The sequence below is a fragment of the Lepidochelys kempii genome, chromosome 5, assembly GCF_965140285.1.
Source record: "Lepidochelys kempii isolate rLepKem1 chromosome 5, rLepKem1.hap1, whole genome shotgun sequence".
NCBI classification, from domain to species: Eukaryota; Metazoa; Chordata; order Testudines; family Cheloniidae; genus Lepidochelys; species Lepidochelys kempii.
In genome coordinates this window covers 69,775,249-69,792,962 of record NC_136384.1, presented here as the reverse complement: position 1 = coordinate 69,792,962, position 17,714 = coordinate 69,775,249, and the positions used below count along the sequence as shown (strand labels likewise).

Here is a 17,714-nt window from a genome sequence, read left to right as displayed (position 1 = left end):
TTTTTAAAGATGTGCACGGTATGGTAGAGAGACTTAGCTGCTACAGTTGTGTATTATACTAGGAGGGTTTAGATTTCTGAAACACTGACCTTCCTGCTATGCTTCAGTGTCTCCATTCTGTATTCAGCCCAAAGTGTACTGTAAGCTAAAGCCCTCCACATACCATGGAACTCTTAGGGCATGTCTACACTTGCCTCCAGAGCGATCGATCCAGCAGGGGTTGATTTATGGCATCTAGTGAAAATGCAATAAATCGACCGCTCTCCTGTCGACTCCAGTACTCCACCAGAGTAAGACGTGTAGGCGGAGTCGACGGGAGCGGACACAGTCAACCTACCGCAGTGAAGACGCCACGGTAAGTAGCTCTAAGTACATTGACTTCAGCTACGCTATTTTCGTAGCTGAAGATGTGTAACTTAGACCGACTTAGCTCGTGCCCACTCCCCCTTCTCCTCCCAGTGTAGACCAGGCCTTAGTCTCTGTCAGAAACATAGATTATCATCCTGCATTCCAAAACAAAATATTTTGAAGATTGGTTAGTGGAAATGCAGTTGGATGAAGTAAGCGTTTTGTTTTTGAAAGCTTATTTAAACTAATATAAAGAGAAATTTTGGAAGTCCTCTGTAGTAGCCTAATAACAGGGGTGACCAAACTGTGGCTTGTGAGCCACATGCGACTCTTTACCATTGACGTGCGGCTCGCGGAGCCCCCATTCTCCACCTACCAGAAAGTGGTGGGGGAGGAGTTTAGGACCTCTGCCTTGCAGTGGGGTGGTGGGGTAGGGGCTTCTGCCCAGTGTGTGTGGGGGTCTGTCAAGGTTCCTCCCCCACTCTGAACTCTAGGGTACAGATGTGGGGACCTGCATGAAAAAACCTCCTAAGCTTCTCTTTACCAGCTTAGGTCAAAACTTCCCCAAGGTACAAAATATTCCCCCCGTTGTCCTTGGACTGGCCGCTACCACCACCAAACTAATACTGGTTACTGGGGAAGAGCTGTTTGGACGCGTCTTTCCCCCCAAAATACTTCCCAAAACCCTGCACCCCACTTCCTGGACAAGGTTTGGTAAAAAGCCTCACCAATTTGCCTAGGTGACTACAGACCCAGACCCTTGGATCTTAAGAACAATGAACAATCCTCCCAACACTTGCACCCCCCCTTTCCTGGGAAATGTTGGATAAAAAGCCTCACCAATTTGCATAGGTGACCACAGACCCAAACCCTTGGATCTGAGAACAATGAAAAAGCATTCAGTTTTTTACAAGAAGACTTTTAATAAAAAATAGAAGTAAATAGAAATAAAGAAATCCCCCCTGTAAAATCAGGATGGTAGATATCTTACAGGGTAATTAGATTCAAAAACATAGAGAACCCCTCTAGGCAAAACCTTAAGTTACAAAAAAGATGCACAGACAGAAATAGTTATTCTATTCAGCACAATTCTTTTCTCAGCCATTTAAAGAAATCATAATCTAACACATACCTAGCTAGATTACTTACTAAAAGTTCTAAGACTCCATTCCTGGTCTATCCCCGGCCAAGACGACTACAGACAGACCCAGACCCTTTATTTCTCTCCCTCCTCCCAGCTTTTGAAAGTATCTTGTCTCCTCATTGGTCATTTTGGTCAGGTGCCAGCGAGGTTACCTTTAGCTTCTTAACCCTTTACAGGTGAGAGGAGCTTTCCCCTGGCCAGGAGGGATTTCAAAGGGGTTTACCCTTCCCTTTATATTTATGACAGGGTCTCTGGACTTCTGCTTAATAGGGAGGAGGGTCTTGGGGCTTTAGCCCCACAGGGTGCACCTGCTGGGGCTTGGGGCTTTAACAGGAGTGGGTCTGAAGCCCCGAGCTGCAGCAGGTGTCTCCCATGGGGCTGAAGTCTTGAGCCCCGGCAGGTGTGCCCCAGCTTTCGAACTTTTGAAGACTGTTGTATGTGGCTCAGAGGGTCAGTAAGTTTGGCCACCCCTGCTATATAACTTTTAGAAGACTTCTCCTTCTTCCCATAGCTTCTGACTAGTTTCACTGACAATCAGTGTAGCCAGCTGTAGAGTGAAATTGATGAGAATCTTGCATGTTGCACTTTCATCTTCACTCTTTAGTTTGCCTTGTGTACCCCGTGACAGCAGCAACCTAGTGGTTCGGGTAGCTTGGCAAATATCCAGCAAATCCACCATGCATAAGCGTCTTATGCTGTGAGTAAATCTTAAATATTACAAAATGCATAAAATGTAATTTCTGTATTTGAGAATGACATGTAGTATTCGCTCTTTAATTTACTCATGTAAGAAAGACCAACTGCTGATATAATCCTCATTGAAGTTTTAACGATCATACTGATCTGCAAAAACTATAAATAGAAGAAATATCCATAGCTAGATAAAAACATAGGTGTAATACCCAAAGGAAGAATTATTCTAAAAGGATTATTAAATTGTTGAGATCTTAAAATCTTTTAAAAATACGTCTTCAACTTGTTGCTGTATTTTTTTGTTATAAAGATACTAACTACCGAAACGACATGAATGGAACATTGGGCTTGCCTCCTTGTGTTAACTTTAAAGACAGAGTTAAGTTTCACAGGCCATCCATAAACATGCTTTATGTAGCACTTTCTAGCCTAAAGATCCCATGGCAACTTTTTAAAACTACTACCAAATCTTACAAGCGTAGGTGCCTAAATTAGATCCCTAAATAAGTGGCCAAGGGGTGTGTGCGTGTTAAGAGGTGCAGAGCACCCTAGCTACCACTGAGGACTGTCACTTTTACTGGTAGGAATAGAGGAAAAAGGGGCAAGTTGTTGTTCACCTGTGTAATTTGGTAATTTCTTTTAAACACTTCACCCTGGTTGGTTAGGAAGTTAAAGGTCCTTTGCTGTGAGGGAATTCTTGAACTCTCTTCGTGTGTTGTTCAGGGGGGATTTGATTTAAATCATGATTTAAATCACTAGTCAGGAAGACTTGATTTAATCATGGATTTCTACATAAAAGTGCGTTCTTGTTGGTTGTTATAATCTTAATACATATTCTTCATAACTCAGAGATAGATGGAGGTTTCATTTTTAGAAGGCACACACTATACATTTTTTAAGTGATTTATTTTGAAAACTTTTCAGTTTGGTTTGGTTGTTTGGTTATTTCATTTACCAAAGTTTAATTAAAGCAGATATTTATGAAGTCATTGGGAGGTGAACTATCTCCAATTCAACAGATTAATCATTAATATTTGGAGGATTTTCTTGCTATGCGGTATTAGGAGGAGAACATCACCAGACAGACGTTTAAATTGTTTTATTTAATTAAAACAACAACGTTATGTAGTCTGGATTTTTTCTTCAACAGCAAACGTATAGTATTTTAACAAAACAAGCATCTGAATTTTTGAATTTAGTTAAACGTTCAAGTTTTCTAAAATCAGGTTTGTTTTTGTTAAATTGTTTTTAACTAAAATAATTAAATGGCATTTAAAAAAAATCGACTATGTCAGCCAGGTCAACATGAGAAACTTAAAATATTGGCTTCTGCAGCTAAGTATTGTCTTCCCCTTCATTTTCCTGTTTGTTCATAATCTGGAAAAGAAAAACAAGCTTTCCTGCTTTTTCAGGTCCCAAACGGTTTTTCAATTTGTAATGAATTAGTCCAAAGGAAGAAAATATTTTTTCTACACCTGCAGAAGAAGGTACTGCTGTTAAAAATGAGATTATCACTTCAGCCGTCTCTGAATCCAAGGTCTTAAGTGACTTCCTCCAGTTCTCTGGTGTGCCTTTCTTTAGAACATCATCAGCAAACATATATTTCTTGAATGGTTCTTATTCCCAAACTGGGAGTCTTTTATGGCCTGCTGCCATTATAGATTTTCCCTTCTAGTGAGAGAACGGTATGGTAGATCTCAAATCAATGAAGGCTAAAGTCAGAAAGACCTCAAGACTTCTGGAATATGCTGCTCAAACACTTTCACTTTTGTTTCTACTGCCTGTCCCTCCCTTCTCACATTGATCTCCAAACTTTTCCTTGTCCAGATCTATTCCACCCCCAACAATCTGCTATTCATTGAACTTTTTGAAACTTTGCACTTTTAGAGAGAGATAAGGGATTGACTCTGTGTGCACAAATTTGCAGAGGGATAGTAGGGTTGATGTCTGTTGTTTCTCTCCTCTATATATTTATTTATTTAAAACATTTTTGCTGTTAACAAGCATGTTATCTCTGGAGAGACAAATCCACAGTTTGAGAACTACAAAACTAAGCATCTTTGATTGTATCTTTTATACTGAGTCCCATTGGGTAGATAGAAAGATTAACTTAAATAATCTAGACAGAAGCCCCTGGAACTCCATAAAATTGGTTCCCTAATCCATGAACTATTGGAACTCATTTACAAAACTTGTCTTAAACATTACCTGAATATATTGTCTCATACTATAGAATTAGAATTTATAATCCTTATTCTATGATGAGATATCTTTGAGCTATAATGTATCTTAATTAAAACTATCTTTAGATAGGTTTTTTCCTCAAAAAAGCATTTTATCAAAATAATCCTATTTAAAAAAATTTTTTTTAAATCATTGCTTTTTATTCCCCCTCCTGTTATGCTTGGAACTTGTATGATATTCTCAATCAAAGTCTCACTTTCATGTCTTCCAAGAAAAATATATATTTCCCCCTTTGCGCATTACCAATTTCCTTTGTCTTTTACAAGCTGTTATAGCTAGTAACAGTTCTCTATTATAACAGTTATGCCTTAAATAATAGTGAACAAGAGTGTCAAGCGCTAGGTGACTGATGACCAAGGACATCTGTGGCCGCATTCATACTCGCATAACCTTTTTTTGGCTGCCTTTTGGGCGGAGAAAATAAATTTTTTGGGGGGGCCCACTTGTACTACTCAAATGTTGATGAGTACTTATTCACACAAGGAATCCCATTGAAATCAGTAGGATGCTATGTGAGCACTTAGTCAGTGTGAGTAAGGGTTGCACAACTGAACCCCCTTAGTGAGGGCTGCCAGCTGAAACCATTATTCAGCCTCTGTTAATTAATTCTCTAAGCATCCATGCTCAATGCAGCATTGTTCCCTTGGGAGTCTATTATTTATTATTATTGTTGATTTATATTGCGGTATCATCGAGGAGCCCCAGTCATAGATCAGGACACTGTTATGCTAGCCACCGTAAAAAGACAGTCCCTGCCCCAAAGAGCTTACAATCTAAGTAGTCTTAGTATCCTGCAAGCCATCTTTCATGTGTTCTGTTCTTTAAAAATACTGTTTTTTACATAGTTCTTTTGCAGTAACTTCACTTCTCCCTGCTTATCTGCTAGTGCTTGATGCACCCTGGTAGTTGACTAGGTTTGACTGATTTTACTTTACTGAGAAAGGGACAGCTTTGTCATATCTATCAGCTAGCCTCATATTATGTATCTGTCAATGTAGAGCTTCTGTCCTTTAGTTGTGCATGTGTTTTTCCTCTTGTGGATGATGATCCCTCACGCTAATCTTTGGGAGGTGATGGCATCAGTCAGCATCTCTATATATGGCTCCTGATTGCCACAAAAGATAAATCATTCTATTTCTAAAATACCTATGTTATCACCATGTTGCGTCCACTAGAGATTTCTTCACCAGATATGAAGTACTAACTGACAAAGTGGGGAAGAGAGAGAACATAAAAAAAAATCAGCCAAACCGTCATCTTCCTTCTTATATTGAAGAATGACATCTTAAAGCCTATACATTTTTTAAAAAATGACATTCATTGCTCTTAACAGGTGAGCATCTCATAAACACTATGGTATACTTCTGATTATCCAAATAGTATGGATAACATGGATTTTCTTTGGATAATCAGGAGCTCTGATAATCAAGAGGGCAGGAGCCATTCAGCAGCTTGGTGGACTCTTCCCACAGCTGGGGACTTGTCATCGTCATCCTCCTGGCAGTCCTCGACGGGGTCTCTGCTCTGCCCCATTTGCTCATTCCCATGACAGTGGGCTGCAGAAATCTCCTTGCACTTCCATAAGGCAGGTGACACCCTATCCCTGTAGGTGCAAGGGTGCAGTGGGGAGCCTGTGGTCCTGGTGAGACAAGAGCAGAGATCCCTGGCTAGGACTCTGTTCTGCTCTGCTCTGCCACAACCAGAGCCTTCCCTGCAGCTTGTCCTTGCACGGATTGGATGTCACTGACTGCAGAAGTTCAAGGAGCCCTTTCAAGGTTCCTTCCCCACTCTGAACTCTACGGTACAGATGTGGGGACCTGCATGAAAGACCCCCTAAACTTATTCTTACCAGCTTAGGTTAAAACTTCCCCAAGGTACAAACTTTTACCTTTTGTCCCTGGACCTTATGCTGCCACCACCAAGGTGTCTAACAAAAATAACAGGGGAAGTGCCCACTTGGAAACGTCTCCCCCACAATATATCCCCCCAAGCACTACACCCCCTTTCCTTGGGAAGGCTTGATTAAAAATCCTCACCAATTTGCATAGGTGAACACAGACCCATACCCTTGGATCTTAAGAACAATGAAAAAGCAATCATGTTCTTGAAAGAAGAATTTTAATTAAAGAAAAAGTAAAAGAATCACCTCTGTAAAATCAGGATGGTAAATACCTTACAGGATAATCAGATTTTAAACATAGAGAATCCCTCTAGGCAAAACCTTAAGTTAGCAAAAGATACAAAAACAGGAATATACATTCCATTCAGCACAACTTATTTTATGAGCCATTTAAACAAAACAGAATCTAACACATATCTAACTAGATTGCTTACAAACTGTTTACAGGAGTTGTGACCTGCATTCCTGCTCTGGTCCCGGCAAAAGCAGCACACAGACAGAGAGGACCCTTTGTGTCCCTCGTCCGTCCCCCCCCCCCCCGCCCGCCTCCAGCTTTGAAAGTATCTTGTCTCCTCATTGGTCATTTTGGTCAGGTGCCAGCGAGGTCATCTTAGCTTCATAACCCTTTACAGGTGAAAGGATTTTTCCTCTGGCCAGGAGGGATTTAAAGGTGGTTAGCCTTCCCTTTATATTTATGACAAGCCCTCTGCAGCTCTGGTGTCACACCCCCATTCACTCCTATGACAAGAGGGCTTTCAGAGGGTTCCCTGCACTGCTGCAGGAGCCATTTAGCCACAGGGTGGCTTCCCTCACAGCCGGGGGTTCATCCTCCTCTTCACAGTGTTGGTGGGACGGGGGAGGTGGCTCTGTTCTATTATCTGAAGCTCTTGATTATCCAAATTCCTTCCTTGTGCCCTAACATGATATACATGACCTCTGCATCATATATCTCATGCCGGGGAACAAGGAAGAGATCTGAATAATGCAAAGGTTCGGGTAATAGTGTTTTGGATACATGGGCGTATGCTGTAATTGAGTTTCGTAACACCTTGTAAGTTAGGGAAGTAGTATTCTCATCTTGCAGTTAAGGAGTTAAGTCACTAAGGGTAACATTTTCAAAAGCACTTAAGTCCCATTGAAAGTTAGTGGGACTTAAGTGCTTTTGAAAATGTTACCCAAATAACATGTTACCCAAAGAAGCATGGCCAAAATGACATAAGTCTTTGGCAGAGCTGGAAATAGAAATCAGATCTCTGGCGGTCCAATTTTCAGTGCATTTAACCATAGATCTAATCTTCTCTCTTGATATATAATTGGCCTTGTATTTTTTTTTTTTTACTACTTTATGCTCCTTGGCCAGACCCATTTACCAGTTCACATTTTTACCATTTATGGGGGATTTACAGTATGAAAAATTGTCTTCATAAACTCTTGTAACAAAAATATTGCAGGAAGCTCTGACTGAACAAAAGAATGAAATCTTCAAGGCCTTGTAAATGGATTCAAAAGGTCAAGCCTTTTATTTAATGCCTTTGGGTGGACTTTTGAGGAATACTAACATGAGGGAGGATGGGAATAACCTGTAACAGTTCTTCTTCTTCTATATGTTAGTGCAGATCCCATTCTAGGTACAGATGTGCCTCATGCACGCAAAACTGGAGGTGTTTTAATATCATCCATTAGGGCTGTGCATGTGTCCTCTGCTGCCTCATGCAGCAAGGGCATAAAGGGTGGGGGCAGTCGCTGTACGTGGCAGCAAGATAGAACTTAGCTGATGGCTGACTCACTAGGCTTTAGTTCTGGCTAAATTTCTCTAATGCTTCTTCAAGCACTCTGAAATGCCTCAGAACTATCTTTATTCTGTATTACCTAGACTGTTCTAGCATTTGTCAAACAGAAGTTGCTTGCAGACCCTCCTGTACAACCACTTTCCCATACATAGCTTTTTTTTTTTTTTATGGGCTCTTAGAATGGTTGGCTCGAAACTTGCAGGCTAGTAGTTGGCTAGTTCCACTGAAAGACAGGTACAGCAGGTGCCTATTCTTGGGAGAGTCTTGCATTAAAGCAGGTGCTTTGTCTGCCTTTCGTTTTCTGAAAGAACCTGAAAGTTTAGGGACATGCGAGGCTGAAGCTGCATCTTCTGGAGCAGTCTCAGAGTGGGACTGGATCCAGAAGAGCCAAGCTTGAACATCCTTCTGATAGTCAAGCCCACATCTTCTAGCCCTCCATCTGTTAGCCTGCGACTCCAGAAATCTCTGCAGAGAAAGTGGCATCAAAGCCCAAGTTGGATTGACATTGGCATTAGTATTGACCCTGACTTAAAAATTGACACCTCAGATATTGGAGCAAAGTGTTGCAAGTAGGAACTCAAAGCACTTGGACAGGAGCTCTAGAAGGAGTTCTGTGTGCTCTCTTATAAAGAGGGACACTGGAATACATCACGAGACAACCCAACCAAATCATTCACTGAATTGATGACAGGGCAGAAAGGAGCAGACTGTGCTTCAAGAGTTCAGAGCTGTTTTTAGTGAATGGATAGTGATCTATGTTCACTGAAAAATTTCAGTGTCCCTATCCTCTCTGGGGAGCTACATTCCCCCACCCTGTCAAAAACCCTTCAGTCATCATACCAGCGGACACTGTGTACCCTCCTACCAGAGACAGAGTACCAGGCCAGGGAATGCACAGGTGTAACATGGGGTGTCAGTCTTCCAGGACCTTGTCCCTGGACTTCTCCGCAGCAACCCGCCAGCAAATTTGATGGGATGGTTGAGAGTTGCATAGAAATCAGTGCACAGAGCATGACCTTTGGAAGCTGCATCACCCCATTCCCCCAGGTGTGATCTGTTGATAACATCAGACAGGTGCGTATGGGAGATCATAGCCTATGGCTACCCTATACAATCCATTGCTTACTCCCTTCCCCATTCCTCTTTAGGGATCCTTCTCACGAAAGTCTATTACAAACAGGAGTGGCCAGATTGCTTCACCTAGCAGCTATAGGGGAGGTTCCTCAAGAATACAAGGGAGGAGATGTCTGCTCCCACTATAACCTTATACCAAAGGGGGTCTTTGTCCTGTCCCAGACCTGAGGAGACTCAAGATATACACGTCATCTCAGGTTCAGGATTGTAATACTTGCTTCTATCATGTCATCACTCCAAGCCCAAGACTGGTGCATGGTTCTTTACTTGTACATAAAGATGCATACTTCCACATTGCCATCCACTTGGTCCACAGGACGTATCTAAGATTCACAGTGAGGCAAACCATTGCTAGTACAGAGTTCCACCCTTTGGACTCTCCACGCCATTAAGAGTGTTTGCTCAGTGTTGAGCTGTAGTGGCAGTGCACCTATGGAAACAAGAATGTTTTCCTGTGTCTGGATTGGCTGGTCTGAGACAGGTTCTAAGAGGAGGCTGAAGCAACCCTGAGTCACATCCTCTTCTTTCTCTCACAGATGGGACTCCTCGTGAACTATGAGAAGCTGTCTCTTAGATGCTAAGATGGTGCAGATGCTAAGAGTTCCAAAGAGTGCGACTTCACGTAAGTGAAAGCCTTCCTTTCAGAGGATGGATCCAGTCCTTGCTGTAGGTAGTGTGCAAGCTACAGACAAGACCAGTTCCCCCAGTGCATATGTCCACGTGCACATACATGACCTTGCTTGCCAGATTTTGTTTGCTGCCTCGTCAACACTGCTCCCCATCTGGATGTCTTATGATGAAAGGAGTCTCAGGGACAAGTTGGTGTGCCACATGGACCCCCTGCAAGTGCAAGGGTCCAGGTCTCAGAACAATCTAAAACTACATATGAATGTCTTGAAACTGAGAGTCATCCTACTGGCTTATAAGGTGGTCCTAACAGTCCTTTGAAAGGCAGTGGTGCAGATCATTAGAGACAGCATATCAGCTACACACTGTATAAACAAACGGAAGTCACTCAATCATTCCCTCTCTGCCTGGAGGTCGTTGAGTCTGGAAATGGTGCTATCAGCATGGGGTGACTCTAATAGTTCTCCATCTACCAGAGGTTAGCAATGACCTGGCTGACTTCTAGAGTAAGAATGTGGTGACCAGCCATGAATGGTCAGTGCAGAATCAATCCTGGAATTGTTATTCCACCAGTGGAGAACTTGCACTATAGATCTTTTCACCATGGTGGACAACACCAACCATAAGGAGATGTGAACTCCAGTTCCCTTCTTGTTGCTTTTCTACTTTGATGGTTTCAAGTACAACTGTATGCCTTTCCAGCAATCCCCGGGATCATTATCTAAGATCAGATTGGGCAGAGCTATGGTCATTATCATACCCCCTGCCTGTCTGAGGCAGTTGTGGCTGTCAGATCTCCAGCATCTGACTTCCAGCTTCCCCCTGCCCCAGTGTCTGCCCAGAAACAGTCTGGCAGAAGTAGAGTCAAATATTGTACCTGGACCCATAGCTGGTGCATCTGAGAGCCTGGCTTTTGGGTGGTTGAGAAGGACTGAGAGAGACTGTTCATTGTAAGACAAGGAGATCCTTCTACAGTCAGAAACCCTCCATCAGGAAGACATATTCTTTAAAGTGGAAAGATTTTCCATATGGGCAGTGCCAAATGATGTGAACCAAGTTAAAGTCCTGATAGCCAAGATTCTGGACTACAGTACTGCTCCTGAAGCAAGGAGTAGCAGCCTTTAGCTCCCTTAAAGTCTATCTGGAAGCAATATACAGAGAGCCACACTCCAATACAATCACACTTGGTCTTTCATGCCCTGTGGTGTCTAGATTCCTCAAGAGATTTCTTCATACCTGCCCTCTAGTTTCAGACCCTGCTACCATCTGGGAGCTTTATGTTGTTCTCCTACAACTCATTTGAACCATTGGTGGAATGCTTGTTATGTTATCTTCACCATCAGGACTGTCTTCTTCATAGCTACTACATCAGCATGAAGAGCCAGTGAACTGCAAGTTCTCATTCTGCTATTCTTTCACATGGGCCAAGTGATGATGAGACCATACTCTAAATTAATCCCTAAAATGGTCTCTCAGAATTCCACCTGAACTAGTCCATCACCTTGCCAGTCTTCTTCCCAAAGCTGCACTTGTTGCCAGGAGGAAAGAAGCTTTGTACTCTGGATGTATCTAAGGCCCTGCTTTATTACATCAACAGGACCAAAGATGCCCCCCTCAACTTTCTCCACACCTCTTTGTGTTGACCTAATGTGGTGCGTAAAAAGGTCAAACTGTCTTATCTCAGAATCTCTGTGTGGATTTCAAAATGCATTTTTACCTGCTACAGGTTGTCCGGCAAGCCTCTGCCTCTAAATATCAAGGCACACTCCACCAGGGCACAGGCAGTGTCTCTGGCCTATTTCAGAAATATGGTGATCTTTGAGATCTGTCAGGCAGCCATGTGGAGCAACCCTGGAGACTTTTGGGAAACATTATGCACTTGATGAGGCTACATGACTGCCAGGACAGACGCCAAGTTTGCAAAAGCAGTACTTGAATCTCTCTTTGATACAGCTGAAACCCTGACTCTTGCCATCTGGGGAGGATGCTACTCACCTAGGGTGGAATCCACAGTGACACATACTCAAAGAAAATACAGTGACTTTCCCTTCGGTAGCTATATGGTTCTTTGAGATGATGTATTTAGTGTGGATTCCATGACCCACCCTCCATCCCAGTTTTTCTGAGCCCTCAGCTATACAGGCTTTGAATTGCGAGGGCATTGTGGGAGGGTTGTGACTGTCCCACTCATGAGGCACATTTAAGGCCCTGACAGACATGGCTATTCAAAAAATCCAGACTGGTGTGTGTGTTGCTCATGTACAGCTGGAGTGGGATCTGCACTGATTACATGATCTTGAACCACAGTTATTGTAGGTAAGTAACTGTATTTTACTTTCAAGGTTATATTATTGCGTAACCTTCTTTTCCACAGTGCTGCTACTATAGATGTGGAGAGGAACTACATTTATATAACTTAACCATTGCCTCCCAGGAGACAATCTGTCTCTTTGCTGTAGAATGATAGGGAGGAAAAAAATATATAGACCACATGCTTATGAATATTGTCTTAGTGATCATGGTAGTAAATGACCCATTAAATAGTAAGCACAGGTGTTTTAAACTACAAATACAACTCGCTATCTCTTCACTTTGTTTCAGCTCTGCTATTGCTGTTACTGGTAAGCATCCCGTCATAGGGCTTGGGGAAGGCCACACACCATCAACAAAATAGTGTAACTGACTCCATATGCCATGGTGTCAAACATGTAAAACAAACCACATGAAAGAGAGTTTTGGTTTTGCTATAGTAACTTGCACTTGTGACAGTAATGGATACAAACTTTTCAGATGGGAATGCAATTTTGTTTCAAGTTGACATTTCCCCATTAAAACAGTGGGTTTCTACCACCGTAAGTCAGCTTTTGTCCCAAGTGGATTTCTCCATACAGGGAGATAATACTATGAATTTTTCTTATTTTTAATGGTGTGACCTTTTTCTTGGTGCCCTAACTTAGCTAGGTCTCAGATGTTTGCCCTTAATCTTTGGATTTGGACTCTGGCTATTATTATAAGAAATCATGCCAGAATCTTTCATATGGCTGAATGGGTAGAAGAGCAGAGTTATCCTAGAAAAGCACACAGTAAATCCCTGTAAAGCAAACAGTCCAAAAATAACTCAAAATCCTTTGTGATGGAGAACTCATACATACTAGAAGTAAAGGTGTGTGTAAGCTGTTACAGCTGACAGTGGTTTAACCTAGGTATCGGGGCAGGCATCAGGCCTCGTGGTCAGAGTGGTCCTTAGAAACTAAGGACTAGGGTCAGAGCAAGAATCAGTATTGAGAAGCTGGAGTGAAGGATCAAGCCAGAATCAGTAGTAAAAGTTAAAGCCAAGGGTTAAACCGGAGGCTAGGAACTGGATACCAGAGCTGAGGGGCAAGCTGGAGACAGTAGTCATTAGTCAAAGATCCATGGTCAAGCTGGAGGTCAGAAACTGGAGTGAGCAGGGTAAGAGGCAAGGAAGGGCAGGGACAGGACAGAGGCAGGGGTGGGAGTCAGGCAGGAGTAGCAGGAACAAGGTAACACAGGAGCAGGCATTATGGTGGGTGTTGAGTAGCCAGCCTGCAGCTGCTGCTGACTTAAGAGCCAGCCTGCTGGCCCCTTCAGCCAGTCAGATGGCAAGGACAAATCAGGCAGCCTGCTGCTGCAGGCCAGCTGTATTGTTGGGGCAGTTTGGAGATTAGCTGTGCTACAGGCCTGATTCCTGAGAGTCAGGATCAGGTTGTCCTTAACCATGGTGAAAACACTGTTCCATTATGTTCTGTAGATGGGGCTTTAACCTTGTCACTATTAAACTTTGGAATACCAGTGCTATTGGTTTGGCTATATGCTACTGACACACAAAGGGAAAATAATTTATATTATGCAGTGAAAAGATGAATATAGATGACTGACTGTGGAAGCAATAATTAGTTGATTTCACTCGTGGTAACTTGATCTATTCATTTTTAATGTAACTTGTCTTTACAGCATTCTCTCATGGACTTCTCAGATTTCTTTTGCAATTGGGATATTGTTGAACTTCTAACTGCTGTTTTACTGGAGACTCTTGAAGACAGCTTGAATTGACATTCCAGCTTTATGGAACTATTTCCTCTGGGGGATAACTATTCATAGATCAGATGGACAGTTAGATGTATTTATGGGACTGCTCCTGAGGGACATCTAACTTTACTGGACACTTACTGGATAGCTTTTATTTACCATTGTAGGTTCAGCATGCATGACCAGAGCCAGTATAAAACTGTGGATGTCTCTTTTGGTGGGGAAGCGGGGATAAATAAACGTACAGATCCTGCAACATTTTTCCCTCAGCTTGCATTTATCATGTGTAGCTTCCAGTGTACTGTGCTATTTGGTTAAACATGTTCTTCAGCAAATTCTGTCAGCATGGGTATGTACTATTAGAAGGAAACTTTCTCCATTTTCCCAAATAAGTTTGAAGGTAGGAAGAAGGTAAAATTTCAAATGTCAACTTCATAATGACTCCCAGATTAAATCCTGGTCTGCAGCTTAAATAAAAAGAGATTTTCTCCATCAGATTACAGACTCTCTGCTTCCCTACTCATTATAGTTTTCTGTAACTTTTTATTGAATGACATACTCCATTATCTCTGCTTTGATCTAAGCAGGTGTTCTCTGTCCCTGGGGGCAAAAGATCCAAGAGCTATGCAAATTGTTTTACAGAAGGTGCTGTTTGACAAGTTATGTAGACTGCTTCTGGAGATTCAGCAAATGCCTCTACAATGTTAATGCTATTATAAGCCATGAGAGTAACATCCAGTCAGATATCATCTACTGTGCTCCTTTACTGCACTATGTTGTGGGTGAAAGTTAAACTTCCTCAATCTTTACCCTTTTCTTAGGAAAAACATCTCTGCCATTGGTTCTTTTAGACCGGGGTGGGCAAACTTTTTGGCCCGAGGTCAACATCTGGGTATGGAAATTGTATGGCAGGCCACAAATGCTCACAAAATTGGGGGTTGGGGTGCGGTAGGGGGTGAGTGCTCCGGCTGGGGATGTGGGCTCTGGGGTGGGGCCAGAAATGAGGAGATCAGGGTGCGGGAGGGGGCTCCGGTCTGGGGCAGGGGCTTGGTGGGGGGGAGGGAGGAAGACTCTGGCTGGGGGTGCAAGCTCTGGGTTGGGGTTGGGGATGAGGGGTTTGGGGTGAAGGAGGGTGCTCTGGGCTGGGATTGAGTGATTCAGAGGGCAGGAGGGGTATCAAGGCTGGGGCAGGGGGTTGGGGCACAGGAAAACCTCCTAAGCTTATCTTTACCAGCTTAGGTCAAAACTTCCCCAAGGTACAAAATATTCCACCCTTTGTCCTTGGATTGGCCGCTACCACCACCAAACTAATACTGGTTACTGGGGAAGAGCTGTTTGGACACGTCTTTCCCCCCAAAATACTTCCCAAAACCTTGCACCCCACTTCCTGGACAAGGTTTGGTAAAAAGCCTCACCAATTTGCCTAGGTGACTACAGACCCAGACCCTTGGATCTTAAGAACAATGAACAATCCTCCCAACACTTGCACCCCCCCTTTCTTGGGAAATGTTGGATAAAAAGCCTCACCAATTTGCATAGGTGACCACAGACCCAAACCCTTGGATCTGAGAACAATGAAAAAGCATTCAGTTTTCTTACAAGAAGTCTTTTAATAAAAATAGAAGTAAATAGAAATAAAGAAATCCCTCCTGTAAAATCAGGATGGTAGATACCTCACAGGTAATTAGATTCAAAACATAGAGAACCCCTCTAGGCAAAACCTTAAGTTACAAAAAGATACACAGACAGAAATAGTTATTCTATTCAGCACAGTTCTTTTCTCAGCCATTTAAAGAAATCATAATCTAACACGTACCTAGCTAGATTACTTACTAAAAGTTCTAAGACTCCATTCCTGGTCTATCCCCGGCAAAGACAGAATATAGACAGACACACAGACCCTTTGTTTCTCTCCCTCCTCCCAGCTTTTGAAAGTATCTTGTCTCCTCATTGGTCATTTTGGTCAGGTGCCAGCGAGGTTACCTTTAGCTCTGGGTGCAGGCTCTGGGTGGCGCTTACCTCAAGCAGCTCCCAGAAACAGTGGCATGTTCCTGCTCCGGCTCCTATGCAGAGGTGCAGCCAGGCGGCTCTGCACGCTGCCCTATCTGCAAGCACCACCCCTGCAGCTCCCGTTGGCTGCAGTTCCTGGCTAATGGGAGCTGTGGGGGCAGCGCTTGGGGCAGGGGCAGCATGCGGAGTCCCCTGATTGCCCCTACACGTAGGAGCCAGAGTGGGGACATGCTGCTGCTTCTGGGAGCTGCGTGGAGTAGGGCAAGCCCCCACCCTGCTCCCTGGCTGGAGTGCCAGAGTGGGGCAAGCGCCAGACCCTGCTTCCCAGCGGAAACTTGAGGGCCAAATTAAAACATCTGGAGGGCCTAATGCAGCCCCCGGGCCATAGTTTGCCCACCCCTGTTTCAGTAGTTAATCAGTTTTTTTCTCTTGTTCCTTCAATTTAGATGTCAAATTCACATATAAAGAGTTTTTTTTTTATTTAAAAGTACCAAATAGTGTTTAGAAGTGGAGGATCAATGTCCGGGTGTGAAGTCTTACATGCCATGGGAATGAGGCCATTGCCACACACTTGTATCCTCCTGGCTCCTCTCAAGGGTCTTGCCATCCTTTTCTTTTCCCAGGGCAGCAAGAGAAAGGGTTCTTATATAGTATCTGGAGTGAATATTTTGAAGGTATTTCATGGACTCTGCAAACATGGATGGAGGAGGGAAAAATGAAAAATTGTGCCAAATAATATGGACATGATTTTTAAAAATCATAGTTATAAGAAGATAAACCCTCCTCTTTATAAAGAAACAACAGCTTTTATTCATAATGGTAAGATACATGAATGGTACAAAATTAATGTATTTCAGAAATATTGTTTCTATTTAGAAACAGTTCTCTACCCTTTTCATGAAATAGCTAATAATGAATTTTAACTTTGGCTTTTTTAAATTTATTTACTTATGAACCTGTCAATACTTTAAACACAACATTGGCTTGTCTCAAATTGCAGTTCTGAATGCAGTGATGGGGAGTGGTCTGCATGTTTGCCCTCCTATTTTGCTGCTACAGAAAAAGACCAATCCTCCAGTGATGAAAGCTGGGAGACTTTACCAGGCAGGGAGGAACGTGAACCTGAAGTGCAGAGCAACAGCAGTGGCCTAGAAGAGGAAAACACAGACTTCTGTTTCCAAGGCGGGTATGTATTTTTGTATTTCAGAAAGTGATTTCTACTAATAAGTGAGAATTAATAATACGATATGTACTCAAAAGTATATTTAATTATTGCCATTTTTAATAAATCTTAATTTACCATCAATTACCTCGGTTGCATCAGAAAGAATGCAGTATTTGCCTACATTTAGAACAGGAAATAACTCTGATGTTTCATACAGACCCACTGTTGGTAATTCTTGACTTCTGAATGATAGCTGTAGTAATACTGTAATGCTTTTGAGAAATACTGATGATTGCGCAAGCAACAAAAGAGACTTACTAGACTAAAACAGTCAGAGTGGATTCTGTATTATCTTTGTCTAAATTCGTTGTAATAAACACTCTTCTTCTTCACATATATTTACTTTTTATGTTAACTTTTCAGATACCTCCTCCTACAAATCTACTTCCATGTTTTTCTGTCTGATTCTTCTCTTTACCTGGTTGCTCCTCTTCCTCTGGTCATGGAATTTGCCATCATCAGTTCTTTGTCTATTCAGTCATGTGTGTCAATGACCATAGCAACTTTGTTCTTCAAAGCAAACTGTGGAGGCTTCCAGCTGAGAACTAGATA

General features: G+C 42.6%; 1 protein-coding gene across 10 annotated transcripts in view; it reads left to right on the top strand.

Annotated features, from left to right (window-relative positions):
- Window positions 1-17,714, top strand: part of PJA2 (praja ring finger ubiquitin ligase 2) — a 117,247-nt gene that overhangs the window by 52,938 nt on the left and 46,595 nt on the right. For all 10 annotated transcript variants that reach the window (XM_073344665.2, XM_073344662.2, XM_073344661.2 and 7 more), the window contains exon 4: window positions 16,938-17,123. In XM_073344665.2, coding sequence (XP_073200766.1) covers window positions 16,938-17,123 — 186 coding nt within the window. The remainder of the gene's footprint in view (window positions 1-16,937; window positions 17,124-17,714) is intronic.